We start from the raw sequence: 21,812 nt of genomic DNA on the forward strand, positions 1-21,812 counted from the left end.
GTAAATATTTTACTGGTTCAGCTGTTCATTTCTGAAGCCCATCTTTGATTTAATGTCTATAGGGAAGATACTTTCACATGCTTCTCAAAGTTAGTTAATGTATGTTTCAGAAATAGTTGGTATATCGGTACTATTGCTCACAATTTATAAATATCAAGATAAATTTTCCCAGTTGAGCTATGGAGTTACAGAAAGACTTTTGGGAATTAAATATTCATCTTAGTATCTTACTTTATAAATACTGAATGCCAAATAAATTATGCATACATACATGATTTTTCATATAGTTGTGTTTATTATGATCAAAATCCACATATAATATTTCACTCATAAGTTTTCAGTGAATTAGAAGGTGACCTCATTTTTTTTCAACTTGTTGGTTATATTTTATTCTCAAATGACTGATACGTATTGAACGTAAAACATTTAAAGGCTTCTTATGACTAGTCCCAAGAGTCCGTGGTCTCTTTTATCCTGTTCAGTAGCTTAAAAGTGACATTTGCTTTGAAAAACTAGAAGGAAAGGAGGAGTGCCTGTGTGAGTCTCCTGGGGGTAACAGTCTCCAAAATGGACATCTCTGTTCTTTCCCTTACTCTTCCCTCTCCCCACACCACTGCAAGTCTTGTTTCTTCCTGCTGAAAACATAGACCTTTTTTTTTTTAAGTGTAGAAAAAAAATTTTTTTTCTCATTTTAGACGAACTGGGGAACTATAGCCTTGTCTTCTGGGAGAAAGGGCTGCTTTTTCCTTAACATTAGTGGTCAGAGTAATTTTAGGCATTGTTAGAAAATAGGTCTATATAAAGATAAAGACAGTATACAGAAGAAAACGCTGGAATGAGTACAGTAGCTGATGTATTAGAGGAAAGAGTTTGCTCTGTCATATCTGAAGTCTGGGGAATCGTAGGAGGAGTTCTATTGTGCATACACCCAATGCATTGAGGATTAGACTGATACTCCATAACAGTGTACTAATTATGGTAATCCCAAAAGGATTTTAGTGTTAAGAAGCAGGCCAGAGACTTGGATTCTAACCGATGGTGACTGAAGAGATATTACGAATTTCTAGCAAGGAATAACACTTAAAACAGGAACTGCACCTGTTGCTGACATGTTAAAATACCTCTCACTGAGGCTGATATAATAACAAATTGTGTTTCTATTTTCTCTCATTTTGGGACTAATTCTGTGCTTTTTACATAATATCTCAGTGATGTACTGGTAGTCCTGTTAAGGGCATCTATTAGAAAGAAGAACAAATAAGGCCATATAATTATTTGTTAATTGGTAAAGTACATTAATTGACTTAGAAGTTTTATGGGACAAATACATTTTTGAGGATAAAAATAGAACCGAAGAATAGATAATACATTGAAACTTTTGTCTACACTTATAGTTATTTTACAAGAATGAAGACTGGTTTCACAGCTCTTTGGGAAATAGAAGCTTTTGAAGAGCTCAAATGTTATCAAGGCGTGTTATGTCTCAGAAAATGTAAATCTGCTTCATTTACTGTTTTAAATGGATAACTAGCTTTTATTAAATAAAATATCTTTAGAATGGGAAGAAAAAAACAAACATAATTCATTAGTGTTTATATATTTCACATATATTTCTATATATTCAAGTATGTGTCTGGGAGGTTTCTATGTCACATTACCTCACATTTTTTTTTCCCTATATGATTGAAAAAACTTTAAAAAAAAGATGCGACTGGAATTTCATGTATGTTCTTAATTAAAGGATGATTTTTTTTGTGTGCTAGAACTATTTTAATATAACAACATATATGCCAAATTCAGGAAATCATTTATGCATAGGTAACTTTTCCAGCTGATGTCTGGAAGCATAAACAGCAATGATCTCAGTTTATAAATTCATCAGGGTCAGAATAAGTGACGAATGTCTCGGTTTACCAACAGCAGATTACAGATGAATTAGTGTCCTTTTGTTTCTCTGCTCTCACTCTACTAGCAGAGACTTTTTATTGTCAAGTTTTGGTGCAGCTCATGTCCTGCTAAAGGTAGTCTTTTTAGATAAGTATTCAGTGGCTCTGAATTTTGCTTATAATTGTAACCTATTTAATCACAGAAGACCCCCTGCAGAGGTGGAGTTCAAGGTGGCATATAATTTTGAAGTCTAGCACAGATTAAAAACCACAGATGTATCATTTATATGAGATCCACACTGATTGTCTTTTAACGACAAATTGACTCCTTAGGAAGATTATTTTTAAAATAAAGCAGTGCCTCTAGGACAATCAGTCACACAATTCACACAGCCCTGAAAAGGTGTCCGGTGCCAACTAACAGTTGGCTATGAAGTATGAGTGAGCTTGAGACACTGTCCATTCCTAAAATTCAACCAGGGATTGGCCGAAGTGTTGGAACACCTCTGCTTAAGAAAGCTATGTCCTTCCTTCCTTTCCCTCACAATTTGATCAGAAAATGAGTCTGAGCATCATTCCATCTAAGCCTTTTAACTAATGTCTGCCTGAAACTGGAATGCCCAGCCCAGTATATTTAAAATTCACCCACAAAAAGAGGTTATACAGGTCTTCACAAAACTTGGCATTTCCACAAGGATGTCTGATCTTTATAATCCAAGCAGTCAGTATTGAAGGTAAGCTTCCAGGAGGCAGTTTGGTCCTTATAAACTAAGCAATCAGTGGTTGAGTTAAAACCCAAGCTTGAAGCTCCATCTCCTGGGGTGGGAGGAGAAGCTGGGGACTGATGGAGATGGCTGGTAACTGCACTGGTCACCTGTAGGGCTGAGTTTAGCCCAGGCCCTGCTCCGGGAGGCTGATGATGTACAGGGATCAAATAAGATCCATAGCCCATGCTCCCAAAGGCCATGCTATGTTGTTGCTGTTGTTGGTGGCACTTAGCTCTTTGATTTTTAAACCATGCGCAGGTAGCCCACCAAGGGGTGCAACGAGTCCACGCCCAAAGTGGTCAGACTCAGCCCATTGACTGTGTAAGGCGGTTGCTTCAGTTGCTTCAGATAACGCATCATGCTAACGTTAGGAAGCACAAAGTCGGCCCAGACTGGGGGGATCCAGCGGGAAGCCTCGCTTTGCAGGGCTGTGGACAGGTTCCGGGTCCTCGGATTTGGAGTGGTAGGACTCAGGGTGAAGCAAACAAACAAACAGAGGTGCTTGTTTATTGCTTCGAAAGCAGCAGCTCTTCCATGTTCCACCACTAATTTAAAAATACAAGAATTTTTTTTTAATGGAAAGTAATTTTGTTCAGAAAGATGTGAAGTGTTTCAGATTTTCTATATTTTTAATTTAAAGATAAAAGATAAGTGAGCATTCCCTTCAGAATGAAGTATTTTTTTTCCCAAAAACTGTGATCAGGTTTGCAAAATGTCAAGGTCTTTATATATTTCTTTAGGAATTTCAAAAGCAACCAATAAATTGATAAGATTAAACACTTCGTAAAAAACAAACAATAAAAAAAAAAACAAAACCATAACTGAACCTGGAGCCTAACAATAATGCAAGGTTGTACTTTTTTATATCAAGAAATATTGCAGGGAAAATTAACCCATTCATTTTTTTCCTTTTCAAGTAAGAGAATTTTATAAGCAAAAAATATTTCAACATGTTAAAATCATCAGATGTCACTAAATAAACCAAAATATTAATAAACTTAAAATTTATAACAAAATTATGTGATATATAAAATTGGCAATAGCAGATTATACCACTGTGCTACTGTTTAATCTGTCCCTTTTGCCATCCCTGGTAAAAATCTTTAACTTCCTAAAATATATGAATTGTTCAACATCTAATATCATTCAGCCTTTACCAAATATATTAGAAAGAATTTGCGTTGCAAAGCTTCTCACACAAACACACCCAGAAATGAAAGCTGGAGACTAAATGGGCAACCAGAGAATAATTTATTAGTTTTCTAATTATTAATCGTCCTTAATCAGGCAGCTATATGTTTCAAAAGGCATCAGAACACAGCTCATTTCTAAGCAAGGAGTCACTGTCTCAGTCCATAACACTTAATGGGACTTGTTTTTCTTTTCATCAAGGTTACCTTAACACTGTTCAGATGTTACTGGACAAGAATGTCAAAAATGAAAATAGTGAGTTCAAGTTATGCAAATAAAAAATGCAAAAGAACCTCCTGTGAAGAGATAATAGCAAAGAAAGGAGAGAGAGAGAGAGAGAGAGAGAGAGAGAGAGAGAGAGAGAGAGAGAGAGAAAGAATGTGTGCCATTAAACACTTTATAAGTATTTATTCTCTGTGAAATAGAGTAAGACATTCTGCTAGGTATCTTGAGAGTACACTACTTTATTAGCATTTTTCTTGAGCTTGTGGAGGCTAGTAACGGCTGGGCCACCATGCAGTCTATTACTCGGGCATCTCTTCTCAACCAGAAATTCAAAATGATAATTTGGGTAGAACATATTTTGACATTAAGTTGAACTACCTCTGTGATCTACCATTCACAAGTTTAAGTAAGCCCCTTTTGAAACTATTCATTTCATTAGCGTTTTCTCTCTACCTTGGATTGATGTAACAATTTTTTTCTAACAATTAGAGTGTCCTGTTTGGGTCACGTTTGTCTTTAAAAATTAAGATATGTGAGAATGCCTTTTTTTCCCCTCTAAGAATCTACTTCAAATACCTGTGTCCAGTTAATTCCTTTTATCATTTTGTTTCCATTTCTTCAGATTGAAAGTCCAGTGGTGCCTCTCTTGAATGCTGTTAACAGTATACTACTTCAATTATTTTATATAAACTAGTTTTAGGGTCACTGCCACTTTTTCTTTGCTATTACATTCAGTCATATGTTTCATTCATTCTGTTCATTAATTCATTCAAAGACTTATCGAGTACCTAAAATGAGTCATTTGTTTTGCTAATTTTTATGGAATAAACCCCATGGTATTATTAACATGAAATTGCTCTATATTGGTCATACAATGTATTTTATCTTTAGTGTGTTGGTTTTAGTTAGTAGGTGTGAATAAATTTAGAAATTTATTTCTGCTTTGTTTGCTTTGTTTATGGAATAGCGCAAAAAACACAGATCCATAACATAAATCAGACTTCATATTCATAGATATATCTGGAAACTAAAAGTCAGTGCAGTGTCTCTCAGCAGATCAGCCAAATGATGGAACAATAAGAACATTTAGCTGCCTTTTATTATTTTTATATAACATGGTCTAAACATGTTCTCTGATATTCATTCAGATTTACCTAGTTACAATAGCCACTTTTTAAATTTAAATTTTGAATGTCTTTCTGCTCTGTTAAGTTCCCTTTTGAGTCCTTTCTCTAAGATTTACAGCTTTGCTTGGAAGATAAGTACTAAAAAAAAAAAAAAAGATTTCTGTTCTTTTGGCTGCATTTGTGTTGGTATTAGTATGGTGAGATATTTTCTTCTAAATACTTATTTCTCAAATTGTCTGATTAAAGATAAGTTTAGGTTGATTGCTCTTTCAGAGCCAAATTCGGCATTAATTTCATACTCTTCCTAACTATCCACATGATTAGTCCAATTTGAAGGACCTTAAACACAATACACTATTGAAAATGACCATTTAAAAATATGAACTTTTTAAGCAAAATTCATTGCTTTACTTTTAAGACAAAAAGTAGTTTTTTTGGAATCCTGGGCTTCTTTTGAAAGCTGACAGGTCATAGCACAAAGTAATTTGACTTCTCACAATAAAATAATATTTTCCTTTTTGTTGCTAAGCATTTTGATGGCATGTTTTTGAAACCTAATTGGCAAGATATTTCTCAGAATTGATTTTTATTGATTTGTTCATTTTTTATTATTTGACAAACATTGATCGGATGACCATTTTTGGAAGCTTCTAGGTTAGAGTTGGGGAGTACACAGATGAGGATGAAACAGCAATGCCCTTCAAAGCCTCACAGACCTATTTTACCGATTTAGTTAAATTATTTTTGTCAGAGTAAATTCTTGGCAATTACCTAGAATGAAGTTCAATTCCTTTTTTTCTACCTATCCCCTGGATTAAATTTATGACTCTCTGACACTTACTAGTTATGTGATCTTGTTTCTCCGTCTTCAAAATATGTATGAAATACCTGTACTGTTTTGTCAGAGGATAGTTTTAAGAATCAGAGCAACTTTTATTCCTACTACCATTGTTATCAATATTATTCTCCTTATTAGGTACTTAAATAGAATGGTATTGACTTTAGGGTCTTAAAAATTGTTTTATAATGAAATATATTGTGTATTACATATTAAAAGTTAGTAAGAGCAGAGAAATTGCCTTCACACAATACTTTTGAATATACCTACTACATTTCTGAGTAATTCTGGAATGCTAATATTTTAATCTTTTTGAAGTTTATAAATGTATTACTAGTCCAGATTTTGCCTTCTGAATGGTAAAAATTTTTTCTACTAGCCTTATAATCAATTTACATTCAGGGGTCAGCAACAATAGGTTTACTGTTATTCATGTGGAAAAAACATGTAGGTTATGATTATTAGAATAGTTTTATTAATTCAAAATAATGTCACAATGGCACAGTGCTCTAATTTTTTTGTTCACCCATGTATATTATAATAGTCTACTTTGAGATACAATAATATAAAGTCTGGGAATAAACATGGAACTCTCATTCTAAATTGGTTAACTCTCTGGCCGATAGGCACTCTATGAGCTCTGGAGTTGTTTATGTATGGGTTATTAAATATTTCAAATAAAAAAAATGCTTGTTATCTTCATTGAAAAATACAGACTTCTGTATACTTCTGGCAACAAGTATAAGCTCTTATCAGGTTAAGGGTATTTGATGAACTGACCATTTATGTCATAAGTATTGAAATTGAAGTACAAAATGTGTTATTTAATATATTTTATTCATAAAGCTAATATGTTGTTTTAGTATTAAGTCATTTGAATTATTTATTTCACAAATTAAAATGACATAAGATGAATTAGCCACTTAGTAACCATGTTAATAATTTTTGGGATGTGATTAGTTTGTTCTTGGAATTCTTCTAGATCTGAATGCTATAAGAAAGTTTCCATGAGCATTTGAACAGAAATCTAACCTGTTTAAGATGATTATTCAGTATACATTAAAAATACTCTTAATTATATCTTATCAATAAAACATTATAGTGCTTAATTGGCTTTTTATTAATGTACCTAAAAATAGATATTCTTTTGTGACAAATGTGATGAAGAAATGTATATCAAAAAGATTGGCAACCTTGATTTTTTTGAAATGTCTCATCAGCTTGTCCAAAAATTTAGCATAGAGATAGAGGAAAAGATTCTGTCAAGTTGAGATAGGATTATTAAAAAGAAGAAGAAACTTATCTCTCAGGAGCTTCAAGTCTATGAAGGAGATCTGAATGACAGAGAAGAGTGAGAATGAGTTCATTATCTAACAAAGGACAGGACATAGATACCCCCACTAACCAATATGATTCCTGAAGTTAAGAATTGCTTATTTCACCATTATTTGTCAGCATTTTACCCAAAGTATAGCATCTATGAAGTGTTCAATAATAAAAGTCTGGCCAAAAGTTAACAAAAAATTATGAAATGAAGGTCACTGGATCATTTATGAATGATTATAATAGTTTCTATATCTATATTAGAAACTCATTTATTGAATTAAAAGGATATTGAGATTAAAATATATGAAACTTATATTGGATAAATGAAGGAAAATAGAGGGAAAGAAGCGAAGAAATTCTAAAAAATAAAGGGAAGCCAAATAATATGAACATTTGTAGAGGGTTATATGAAAACACATGGCATATGGTGATTTTTCACAGAGAATTTTTGGGCTGCTAGAATCAGAATGAGCTGTGTAATTAGACAACCTGTTCATAATTATTATTATGATTGACATCATTTGAAGTACCTTCATGATTGTTTCTGAAGACCCAGTAATATTATAATTAATAAAAACATGAGTGATTCATTGACGGTAACCATGCCAATGAATATTTCTGTAACTTGAAGCATCTTGAGTAAGTCTGCAGAATGTTCAGAATTTGGTTGTATACCATGCAGTACATTTTGTGTTTCATCTTAGCATTTTACCTCAGCTGTGACACATCTTGGATAATATGAGAAATGATGGATTTAACTTGGATGTCACAAACAAAACATAAGGCAGCTGAAGGATGTAGTCATTGAAGAGACTCACAATTTAACCCACTCTCTTTGTGCTAGTCATGTTTGAGAATACGACAGTTCATAAAAACCTGTGCAGGGAGTTATTTGGGGTTATGAGAGGTTTATTAAATCATCCAAGATACTCTTATAGAAATATAATTGCTTTTTTAGTTTGTACATTGGTTAAGTCATCTTAGAAGAGTTGTGGCTTGGCAGTAGGTGAAATGTGGTTGATAGTTAAGAAAAAAAAGAATACATTTCAGTTACTTGGTGTAAAGCTGGTGTGAAATCACAGAATACTGTTATATCAATAGAGATCTGCCTGGATTATTGTGCTCCAGTACCACTTTCTGTAAAAGATTATGGAACAAATACAGAGGCAACAATTTAATTATAGTGCTTATTTAATTGTAGTCATTAATGGTGACTATTTTAAAAATTATTCTTCAATGCTTACTGTATATATGTGCATTTATACACAAGTTTAACTTTAACATAAATGGACTGTTTTAACAAGCTATGCATGTGTATTTTAAAGATGATATTTTGGAATGTTAATTTTATAGTATGTTATTTTGTGGAAATTTTCACTACCCCTTTAGTGTTTTATTTCATCTATCAGTATGATTTAGCTCTCTATAAAATGTTAATCAGCTAAACAAGGACAGTATTTCACAAGTATATCTAGCTAACTTTCAACTGAGTAAATCTTAAAAATTTTTGGTCTTATAAAAATTTATAAATTTGTAGGATGACAATATAAAATTACAGAATATAAGCCTTTTGACATTTTAAGAAAATTGGAATCCAAATAATTTCTAATTTTTATAAGTATGGCATTATGTTATATGTTTACAAAAGATGACAATTGCAAAGTTATAGATACAATATACAAAGATACAAAGTTAGAGATACAATAGCTCTGATAAAAACTGATAAATATTTTCCCCAAATGTATTTGCATTTCTTGTTTGAATTCTTGATCATATTCCTCTGCTTTATACTTTGTCATTATTTTAATTTTTACCACAGTAAAAAGCCAAATCATGAAATGCTGGGTATACCTGTATCCCTTACTTTAGCCTTGTGTAAGCAAGGGCTTCAGATTAGTAATGATTCATGTGGCATTTTGTTTATTTAACCTATGAAATCTTAAATGTCTCTATCTTGTGGTAATATAGATTTCCACAGAGGTAAAACATAGATTACATGTATCTTATTTCTTCTCTTTGTAATAAATAAATTGAGGTTGAATCAACATGGTCATAGACACTGAAAGCATTTTTACCTCTAAATTTTCCTCTACTATCTACTCCCATAGTACTTTGTTTATGTTACTAATACTTCAGCCATCAAATAGCATTATCTTCCCTATCATAATGGGAGCTGCTGGGAGGCAGGAATTGTGTCCCAATTGTATTTGACTCCCCAACCTCTAACATACAACATATATATATGAAGCAGTCAATAAACATGTATGGAATTAGATTACATTGTTTCAATAATTTTTATCAGACATTCTTACTGATTTGATACCAAGGATTAGAAAGTAACTTTATCTTCAATTAAGAGGACATTGTGATATTAAACCCTGGAATAAGGTGTCACTTTATATAAACAAGTGAACAAGCTGAAAAGGAAAATATCTGTATCTATTTGGATGTATATTTACATACCTATCTGTATCTATGTCTTTGTATATGTTTATTTACATCTACATTTCACTCATACATTTTGGAATTCCAAAGTAAATACCTTGTTTTGTCACCATTGGCCATCCAAAAATTGACTAAATTTTAGAGAAATAATTGGTGCACCGTTCTGTGATCACAAAGATAAAGCCCATATTGTGTGCTATTTGTGCATAATTCTTCAGCACTGTCCTACTTCTGTCCTACTTTTGTTTCCAGGTGCTTTGCACTCTGGTTCACTTCCCACTATTTATTCATAGTTCTCTCTCTAAATGTAGGTCTGATGATGTCACTTTTTAAATTCTAGCTTCCTAACTTGGCATAGAGGATCCTTCATGATTTTGTGCTTGTCTGTCTGTCTGTGCTAATCATTAGTCATTTACTCATTATACTCACCTCCTGCCACACAAAGTTCTGGGCTCCCTAACAGTTTACGCTGTTTCAGACCTCCAAGACTTTTCCCATGTATTTCTTGCTGTCCAAAATGCCCCTTTGTGCTGTATGCTTCCAGAAAACTCAAATTATCCTTAAAGATTCAACTCAAAATATCAGTTCAGGAGCTTTTCCTGCTTTCTCCTCGGCAGAGCAAATACAGCCTTCTGTGCGGTCACAGTATATCTTGAACCTACTTCCATTTTTACATATAGCAGGTGGTGTTTTAATACTTGGTTTTATCTTTGTCTGTTGTTTCACTCCTATAAAATCATTGAAGGTCAGATTGATGTCTTTATATCCTTTTATCCCCAGAACCAGGCATACTATCTTGGATATAGCAGGTGTTCAGTAAATATTTGTGGAAAAAAATCTCTTACTTGATCTTCACAACCACGTATGTTTACAAATGAGGATGCTGTGGTCTGAAAAGTTTGAGTAACTTGCTCAAGATCATAAAACTAGTGAGTGGCAGATATTTTTCTTCCAGCCTAGGATTCTGTGCAGCAGTGTGACTGTCTTTTGTCCTAGGAATACCAGAAGAGCCATTTATGTTCATGTCTAGTCTAAACAAACTGATTTTGCAACAGCATGAATGGACCTGGAGATTATTATGCTAGTGAAATAAGCCAGTCAGAAAAAGACGAATACCACCATATGATCTCAGTCATATGTGGAATCTAATGAACAAAACAAACAAACAAACAAAATTTGAATGCTGGGAGCTGCTCTGATTCTACCCACCATTGCCCTGAGACTGCTTTTTCTGCTCTCTTAATGTGTATGAGCGCCTCACTACTGCTTGAATTGGCTCAGGCTTGGCTCTCATCTGCCTTATCTGGTTTGATGTACTTGATTTCCTTTTATCTCAGTTCAGATTATTCTGATTTTTTTCTTTCTTTTCTGGTGACAAAATGTCTGCTGGTATTTCTCTTCGGTAAAGTTAGTCAGCCATCTATAGAAACTTACTGACAGCCCCACCTTTCAATGGTATTTCCTATTTTCCCATTCATCACCATGACTTCAGTTAGACCAGGCATATTCACTCTTAACCCTTCAGAACTTCACATGCTCAGGCAGCCATTTTGATACATCCAGGAACGCAATTTCTCAGGTGTATCTAATGCTATGATAATAATTCTTAATAATTCCCTTTATATATATTACCAAATGCCAGCTTATGAAAGGCTAATATTATAAGAAATAATAAAAAGAGTGAATTCTTTCTGAGACTTTATTTATCTTTTATTACAGACTAAAGTTTATTGCCAAAAATTATTTAGCACTTGGCTCCTTATCTTAGACCCAGGCTTTTGCTTTCAGTTGCTTGTAAAGCATATTGCTTTTGGATCTTCATTGATGTGTCCCTTGCAAAATATAAAGTTGATCTTTTATCTTGACCTCTAAACTAAACTTTTTTCACTTCTCCATTTCTGTCAGTAACACCCCCCCTTAAAAAAAATTCCATCAAGTCTAGAAGCCATGTAGTTTATCTCTTAGTACTTCCTCTCCATCAACCACTAGGGGAACCAAGGCATTAAAGAATCAATTTCAGTTGATATTCATTCAAAATATGCAGCTCTAACAGTCCTTGAGCAACAGTTTGTTTTAATGCATCGTCACCACATCCCCACTTAGGACAAGTGCCACTTTCTGTCTCTTGTCTCTACATACACCATAGCATCCTGTATACCGCAGATGGTTAATTTTCCCAACACTACTTTTGTTGAATCATTATGTCTGCTACTGCCTATTTATTAAGAACCCACTCATTATACTGATAACTGAGGATTCAAACACACTAGCTTTTTTCATGTTTCCTCTCTTTGGACTTACCCCACACCTTTTTAGCTGCTTCCCCTATTCATCCAAATAACCCTTCATCCTTTAACAATCCATTCACTTCCTCTCTGAAGCTTTTTCCAAATAAATTAATCATTTTACCCTCTGTGTTTTGTAACATCCATCATATTATAGTACAGTTAGCCTTTTATCTGTCACTGTCTTGTACTTTCTCTTCTGCTTTTGAGTTTTTTAAGGTTTTAGTCATATATTTATTCCCTAAAAATGGTACAATATCTGGCATAGAGTAGAATTTTAATGCATATTTTAAGTAAATGTATGAATGAATAAATGAATAAAATAATAGTGGCTTTTTTTCCCATGTGTTATTCTCAACTCTGTGTATTTACTCAAACTTTGTTAACTTTCCTGAAAGCCTTTGCATTATTCTCCAAACATTTAAATGTAATATATTTTTGGAAATAGTTCAGTGTGATATGATATATTTCAATATTATTAGAATTGTTAAAATGTAGGCATGTATGCAAGAGCTCCAAGGACTGTCTATATTAGAATGGTAGGATTTATTGTTACTGTTAACATTAAACTTGTAAATAGAGTCTCCATTTTACCTTATTGTGCTGCTTTTTGAAAGTGGAAGAATGGTGTATCGTGGTGTTCTTAAAATATGAAGAAGAATAAAAAGTAACTGTTGAATGTGCACCCCCCGCACACACACATGCATGCACACACACAGCCGTTTAAAGTTCCTATGATGGTCAGATAAAAAGCTACCTCTTCCGTTAAACTTTCCATAAATCATTCTACTATTTGTATACATCTAATATTCATATGGATATTTAGTTATGTATCTATAAAATAATAATTCTATTCTTTTCCCAAAAATTCTAAAGCATTTCCAGTAAGAGGAAATAATCATTTTGATCACTATGACCAACTATTTTGTTTTATCTTTTATCTCACACAACAGCCAAGATTTACTTAACTTTACTTTTAAACTTTCATAGTCTCAGGTCAGCAGTAGGCAATCAATCAATACTTAGTAGTTTTTGCTGTTATTGTTGTTGTTATTTATGAGGAGAAGGAGGATGAGGGTCCCAGCCAGGGACTGACAAGCTAAGATCATTTCCTATTTTATGGTGACACAGGTCCTTATAAAAAATTAGCACTTTCTTGGAAACCCTTTGTAGTTTTGTTAAATTGAGTTTGCCTCTGGCTAGAATTTTCTTTTTTCCTTTTCATTTTAAGGTATTCTCTCTTCTGTGCTCTTCTGCCAGGATTTTATCTCTCTTTTTTTCCCCCCTTCTCTTTCTCTGTTAATCTCTTTTAATACCTTTTTCCCCTCAATTACACAATATCATTCTTTTCAACAATGTAGAGTATAATTTTTTTCTTTTTGCTAATACTAACACTACTAAGTTTAATTACTACTTCTTGAAATTCTATTGACTAGCAAAGGTTCATTTTTGTTTTTCTCCAGAAACACGAAGCAATATGTCATGTATAACTTATATTTGCTTAAATAAGAAAGTTTCACTTTTGAAATTTAACTCAGATTTTATTTTTATAATTATATAGCCATTTACTTGATACCACTTAAAAACCACATCTTGAAAACCAAGGTATGTTTACTAAATTTTAATACTGATAAATATATATTTATTGTTGCTAAATATTAATAATCAGGATTCAAATGGAACATCTCTTTAAGTTTATTTTACACTGTATTTTTTGATCAGGTTTTCAGGTAACATAATGGTATGGACAATCACTATTTGAAGAGTTCTTTTTGTTCTTAAAATTTTAAATCGCAAGGTTCAACTTCATTGTCTTTAATTCCATCTTAAATTAGAAATTTAATTTGAGAAGAAATACAGTATTAATTTAGGTCACATTGGTCAATTAATTCATTGCAAGCTTGAACTTCCCATTGTGGCCTCTTATGGTCCGGAGCAGTCTTCTGGGACTCAGAGTAACTTTTGGTTCAGTTACTTTGGAGCAAGGACCGTTGATGAGGCCAAAAAAGAATTGAAGAAATGAGATACATAGTCCATAAACTATATACATAAGCTATTAGAAAATAAACATTATAGTATATAGTTGGATGGCTCATTAATTAAATTGTTGGTTAAATATATTAAATCACTGAGTCAATGATGATGAACAAAAATGTGTCTTTACAGCCAGGTTTAAAGTAACACAAACATATATGCCCAATTAACTATTGCTTTCTTAGCATAATTATTCTGCATTTCTATTTTTTAAAATCCAGGATTGCTGCACGTTTAGCTCAAAATTACAACTCACTCAGAAGTAACATGATTTTTATCTGCTGGTTCAAAGCTAGGAGGTTCTAGGAGTGAATTCAGAATTAGCTAGATCAATTTAAGTGTTGCAGTCTTTAGCCTCTGCGATGATACTCAGATCCCAGCTTTCTAGTGGCTGTTTAGCCCTTGTTATCTCTTGCAACTTCTTTTTTTCTTCCTCTCCTCTCTCAAGGAAGGCAGGAAGCTGGGAGGACTAATAGCTGCCAGCTTTTTTGTTAAGAAAACCCAAGCTGTTTCTTTTAAAGCAGGCTTCCTAAAACAAAAACAACAGAGAGGTATTTTTTTTACAATTTATTCCTAACATAACAAATCAGCTTTTATTAGACCAAATACTAATGTCTCAAGAATGCAGAGTAAAAGTGTCATAAATTTGCCTGTTTTCAAAACTTAAGGCAATGGAATATTAGTACCTACCGATCTCCACTTTATGTCTATTATGCTGAATTCACATATATGTTATACATCCACAGATATTATAGTTTCATGTCAATAATGCCTTTTATTACAAATGTGTGTGTGTAAGTATGTGTGTTTGGAGGCAGTGGGGAGAAGAGCTCAAAAGTGCCACAGGGAGAGGCCGAGCTGTTCAAATGCTACTAGAAGTAAATGGTGTAAATAACAAAATAACACTGGCGCTCTGAAATTTAGTTATTATTCTTATATTGAACTCAACCAAAAGGTTATTTGAGACTGGAATTGTAGTCTTGACCCTGCAGAATGCACAAATAAGCTTAGTCAGTTTCATTTTGTGCCCACTGTCCAAATTTGCTTTCACCACTGTTAAAGCACAGGGTCCACTGTTTTTTATTTTTTGTTTTTAATCTACCTGCAGCTCATTGATTTTGTTTCCTGTGCTCAAATCAACCACTTTCATTTTAGAGTAACTTAAGGGGCATTTTATTTCCTGTGTTTTCTTTAGAGTTAAATCTCAGCATGTAGGCTGATGAACATCATTAATTAAGTAACAGACTCTGTTCAGGTCGTCGCACACGTTCTGTCATAACCATGGATCACCTACTATATTGCCCTGTCTACTGTATTTCAGGAGAAGCAGAGGTTTCTGACGGATGTTCTCCATGAAGTGATGCTGCTTGACGGCTTGGCCAGTTCCCATCCAGTATCACAGGAAGTGCTACAGGCAACAGATATTGACAGGGTGTTTGACTGGATCGCATATAAAAAGGTGGGAATAGATAAGACCCAAGTGCCAATTGGATATTTCACCAGATGTGTTATATTCTTCTCTTCTTCCTGGCTGGATAGAAATGGACTGTGAGCTAGAAAACATAGAGTTAACACTAGGTTTGTATCATTTTATGAATTAGGAATTTGCTTTTTAAATCAGTAAAATGGAGATGAATATTTGACAAAGAATGCATAAACATATTGGAAATATTAATGAATAAATGGAGACTTGATATAAAATTGATGTACAAATGGGTTACTTAAATGTCATTTTAAACATTATTAATAAGAAAACTGACCCATATAGTGACAAATAATTTTTCATGAATGCCCCTTAAATATTCATTTTGATTGGCTGATGCAGACAGCTGAATAGACAGTGACATGACATGTACTTTATAAAGATTGTTTAAGGAAGATGTGGGGGATTCAGCATGTTTCCTAGATTCTAAGCATAATAAATGAAAATTTAAAGACTAGTCTTTGAATGGCAGAGATTTTGGAGCAATGACCAGACATAAAAATAAGATACACTATGAACTATTTTCCATTGTTACTTGGATTAAGATTTTCCTTATAGCTCTATCTTCTAGTTCTAATTTTAATATGGGCATGTACATCTCAGTGTTTAACACTTAGTAGTCATGTAATGATTATTAAAATACTGTTAAAGTCTACTCTTCATTGGTATAGTGTAGATTGAATTGCACTTATGGGATTTGTATGTACTTTATTGGTTTAATGAGTTTTAAATTTTTAAAAAATGTTACTAATATTTTTTCCTTAAGAGCAAAATATTCCTAACTATAACTACAGGTCAACTAATAATTTGTCAGAATTCTTTGGAGCAATAATTTAGATATATAGTTTTATATTCAGGAAATGACTATATCAATGATTATTAGTGAATATTATATACTATAATATGTAAAACTACAAATTGTGTTAGCAAATATCTTTTCAAGTCACTGATCATCACACTGGCTCAAAAAAGGTGTTTCTGATGTTTTATAAAAATAAGTGGAAGTATAGAATCATATTTAAATATATCTTAATATATTTAAGAAAATAAATATTAAAAATATAAATTGATCTTTATATATGAAGTTTTTGGCTAGATTTTGTTGGATGCACATTCAGTTCCTTAAACTATATTTACTTTTGAGATATAATTCAGGAAATAATTTATTAAGATGGCTTGAGATGAGTTTAGTGACATGTCTGTGGTTATTTCCCACCTATTACCAATTCCAATACTGTTTGTAAATAGCAATTTACTTCAGGATTAATAATATTAGGAAATATTATTTTGAGTAAATATGTTATAGATGTGCTTTTACAGATTAATAACATCTATTCCAGCTTCATTATATTTGAATAATTTCAAATTTATTCAAGAAGGCCCAGATTCAAAACAGTAGGAAAATAAAGATATAGTAATTATTATTTCACCCTCTCTACATTTTGGTGCTAAGGCTTGGCAGTTTACACATGTGATAAATGAACACACTATGCCTCAGTTCTTAGGACCACCATTATAAAGGATACTGGCTTACTTATCTCTAGCAATGTATTTTTAAAAACTTTATTGAAAAATAATTTACAAATATATATATATTTAATGTAATGATTTGATATACGTACACATTGTGGAATGATTACTGCGGTCAAGATACATCCATCACCTCACATAGTTAGCTTTCCTGTTATGATGAGAATGACTAAGATCTACTCTGAGCAACTTTCACATATGTGCTACCGTATTATTAACTATACTCACCATGATATACATTAGATCATCAGAACTTCTTACACCTAAAAATTTGTAACCTTTGACCTACCCCATTTTCTTCTTTATCTAGCCTTTGGCCACCACAATTCTATTCTCTCTTTCTATGAACTTGGCTTTTAAAAAAATTCCACATAGAATTAATACCACATAATATTAGTCTTTCCCTGTTTGTGTTATTTTACTTAGCAAAATGGACTCCAGGTTAATTCATGTTGTTGCAAATGGCATGATTTCTCTCTTCTTATGGCTGTATAATATTCCCTTATATATTTATGTGTGTTTGTATATACATATATGTATTTCTATATCCATTTATTCATTGAAATACATTTAGATTGTTTTCATATTTCGCCTACTGTGAATAAATGCTAAAAGGAACATGATTTTAGATATTTTTTAAAGATACTGAGTTTATTTCCTTTGAATATATATCCAAGATTGGGATTGCTAGATCATATGGTAGTTCTATTTTTAATTTATTGAAGAACTTTTATATTTCTTTTTATAATGACTATATCAATTTACATTCCCAGCAGCACTGTATACATAAGGGTTCTCTTTTTAATATATTCTTGCAAGTATTTGTTATTTCTTGTCTTTTTCATAATAGCCATTCGAACAGGTATAAGTTGATAGCCAATTGTAGTTTTGATTTGCATTTCCATAATGATTAGTGATGTTGAGCCTCTTTTCATATCCCTATTGGCCATTTATATGTCTTGTTTATAAAAATACCTATTCAGGTCCTTTACCCATTTTTACTTGGACTGTTTGTTATTTTGCTATTGAGTTGTATGAGTTCTTTATACATTTTGGATTTTAACCCCAAATCAGATATATGGTTTGCGAATGTCTTCTCCCATTCTGTAGTTTGCCTTTTAAATATTGATTATTTATTTTGCTGTGTAAAAGCTCTTTAGTTTGATGTAGTCCCATTTGTTTATTTTAGCTTTTGTTGCCTGTGCTTTGGTATCTTATCAAAGTAATCATTGCTAAGACCAATGTGAAGGATATTTTCTCCTTTGTTTTCTTCTAGAAGTTTTATGGTTTCAGGTTTACACTTAAATCTGATTCATTTTGAGTTAATTTTTTTTGAGTAATATATGATAGGAGTCCAGTTTCATTATTTTGCATGTGTATATTCCATTTTCTCAATACCATTTATTGAAGACTGTCTGTTACCCATGCGTTTTCTAGTGTTCTTAGTGCTCCTGTCAAAAATTAGTTGACCATATATCCATGTATGTATGGATTTATATCTGGACTATCTCGTCCATTCCACGTTCTGTGTGCCTTTTTGTTTTTGCCAGTGCTGTTCTGCTTTGATTACAATATCTTTGTAATATAGCTTAAAATCAGGAATTGTGATGCCCCCAAGACACATCATAATTAAAGTGGCAAAATTTAAAGACAAAGAGAAAATCTTAAATACAGCAAGGGAGAAACAGCTAGTAACATAGAAGGGAGCTATAATAAGGCTATCAGCTAATTTCTCAACAGAAACACTACAAGCCAGCAGGCAAAGGCAAGAAGTATTCCAAGTAATGAAAAGCAAAGGCCTACAACCAAGAATACTCTACCCAGCAAGGCTCTCATGTAAAATGGATGGTGAAATAAGGAACTTCCCAGACAAAAAAACTAAAAGAGTACATCTCCACCAAGTTAGCATCATAATACATGCTAAAGGAGCTGCTTTAAGAAGATGAACAAAAAGAGAGAGGAACATAGGTACAAAGGATAAAAAGTAACAATGAATAAGCACTTATCAATAATAACCTTAAATGTAAATAAATTAAATACTCCAATAAAAAGATGTAAGGTAGTTGAATGGATAGGAACACATGACCTGCATCTATGCTGTCTACAAGAAACCCACCTAAGAACAAAAGATCTACACAGATTAAAAGGATGGAAAAAGTATTCCAAGTGAATAGACATGAAAAACAAAGCTGAGGTAACAATACTTATATATCGGACATAACAGATTTCAAAACAAAGGCCATAACAGACAAGGAAGAACACTACATATCACTTAAGGGAGTAATCCATCAAGGATACATAACCCTTGTAAACATATATTTACCCAACATAGCAGCACTCAAATATATAAATAAAATCTTGAGTGATTCAAGAAAGATATCAATAGCAAAGCACCCCACTGTCAACAATTGATAAATCTTCCAAGAAGAGTATCAACAAGGATATTGTAGCATTGAACAATACTCTATCTCAAATGGACTTAATTGATATATACAAGATCTTTTTCCCAAAGATGCAAAATATACATTCTTTTCAAATGCACATGGAACATTTTCAAAGATAGACCACATGGTAGGACATAAAACAAGCCTCAACAAATTCAAGAAAATTGAAATAATATCAAGCATCTTCTTAGATCACAATGGCTTGAAACTAGAAACCAACCTCAAGGAAAAAATTCAAAAACATTCAAATTCATGGAGACTGAATAGCATGCTATTAAACAGTGAATGGGTTAACAGTGAGATCAAGGAAGAAATCAAAAAGGTTTCTGGAAACAAATGAAAATGAACACAAAGAAGCCCAAAACCTAAGGGACACAGTAAAGGTAGTCCTGAGAGGGAAGTTCATAGCAATATAGGCCTACCTAAAAAAGATAGAAAAATTTCAAATAAAAAAACTAACCTTACATCTACAAGAACCAGAAAAACAATAACAAACAAAGCCTAGAGAGAGTAGAAGGAAGGAAATAATAAAGACAAGAGCAGAATTAAATGACATTGAGACTAAAAGAACAATTCAAAGCCCTGGACCGGACAACTTCACAGGCAAATTTTACCACATATTTAAAGAAGAACTAACTCCTATACTTCTTAAATTATTTCAAAATAGTCAAAAAGAGGGAAGACTCCCAAACTCTTTTAATGAGGCCAGTATTATCCTAATTCCAAACCCAGGTCAAGACACAACAAAGAATGAAAACTACAGGCCAATATCTCTGATCAACATAAATGCTAAAATCTTCAACAAAATATTGGCAATTTGGATCCAGCAATACATCGAAAAGATTATACACCATGATCAAGTGGGATTCATTCCAGGGATGCAAGGATGGTATAATATTCATAAGTCAATCAGTGTAATATACCACATAAACAAAATGAAAGACAAAAATCACTTGATCATATCAATAAATAATGAAAAAGCATGTGATGAAATTCAGCACCCATTTATGATAAAAACACTCAGCAAAGTGGGAGTATTGGGAACATACCTTAACATATAAAGGTCATATACAAGAAACCTACAGCCAACATCATACTCAATGGGAAAAAAATAAAAGCTTACCCCCTAATATCAGGAATAAGACAAGGGTGTTTGCTTTCACCACTTTTATTCAACAGAGTATTGGAAGCTCTAGCCACAGAGATCAGACAAGAAAAAGAAATAAAAGGCATTCAAATTGGAAAGGAGAAAATAAAACTGTCCTTTTTTTTTTGCAGATTACATGATAGTGTATATACAAAACCCTATAGTCTCCACCCAAAAAACTACTCTTAATTGATAGCATGGGTGGAACTGGAGAATATTATTCTAAGTAAATAAGCCAGTTGATGAAAGACAAATACTATATGATCTCACCTATAAGAGTAATCTAATGAACAAGAACAAACTAACAAGCACAATAGAACCAGAGGCATGGAAACATGACACATCCTGACAGTGACCAGAGGGGAGGGGGCAAGGGATAATGGTGGAAAGAAGGGGAAGGGACTAGTCAAAGAGCATGTGTGAGTGACCTACGGACATGGACTACAGGGTGGGGACTGATTGTGGGAGTGGGCAGTGGATTGGGCAGAGGAGGGCAAAGTGGGATAAATTGGGACAACTGTAACAGAATAACAATAAAATATTTTTTAAAAACTTCATAATTTCCTATATGACTTATTAATTGCTCCATGGGTTATATAAGGTACATTGTCTAGTTTACAAATATTTGAAGATTTTCCAGAAAATTTTGTAATGAGTTTTTATTTAATAGTTTTGTGGTTAGCAAAATATATTCTGAATGACTTGAATCTTCTTAGAGTTATTAAGGCTTATTTTATGGCCCAGAATTTGATGTACATTGGTGAGTGTATTGTATGCACTTCAAAAGAATGTGTATTTCACTGTTGTTGGCTGGAATGTTTTATAAATGCCAATAGAGTTGTTGATAGAGTTGTTCAAGTCTTCTACAATATGTCCTTATTGATTTTCTGTCTACTTGTTCATCATGCTTACTTTATAGACCCTCGTTGTTTGGATTCACCCAGATGTTATCAAATCAAACATCTAAAAATGTAGGAATAAATAGTGACCTTGTTCTTGCTGGCATATCTGGACAATAATCTTCAAATGCGAATGTGCAAAAATAAAAATAAGAACAATTTGGCTGCAATCTCTGGGATTCATT

At 32.8% G+C, this 21,812-nt stretch overlaps 1 protein-coding gene across 1 annotated transcript in view; it reads left to right on the forward strand.

Annotated features, from left to right (window-relative positions):
• TRHDE (thyrotropin releasing hormone degrading enzyme) overlaps positions 1–21,812 on the forward strand; it is a 396,580-nt gene that overhangs the window by 220,701 nt on the left and 154,067 nt on the right. The window contains exon 6 of the mRNA XM_090275652.1: positions 15,446–15,583. Within this exon, the coding sequence (XP_090131778.1) occupies positions 15,446–15,583 (138 nt within the window). The remainder of the gene's footprint in view (positions 1–15,445; positions 15,584–21,812) is intronic.

The sequence above is a fragment of the Furipterus horrens genome, unplaced genomic scaffold (assembly GCF_987537825.1).
Source record: "Furipterus horrens unplaced genomic scaffold, mFurHor1.1.pri manual_scaffold_4, whole genome shotgun sequence".
NCBI classification, from domain to species: domain Eukaryota; kingdom Metazoa; phylum Chordata; class Mammalia; order Chiroptera; family Furipteridae; genus Furipterus; species Furipterus horrens.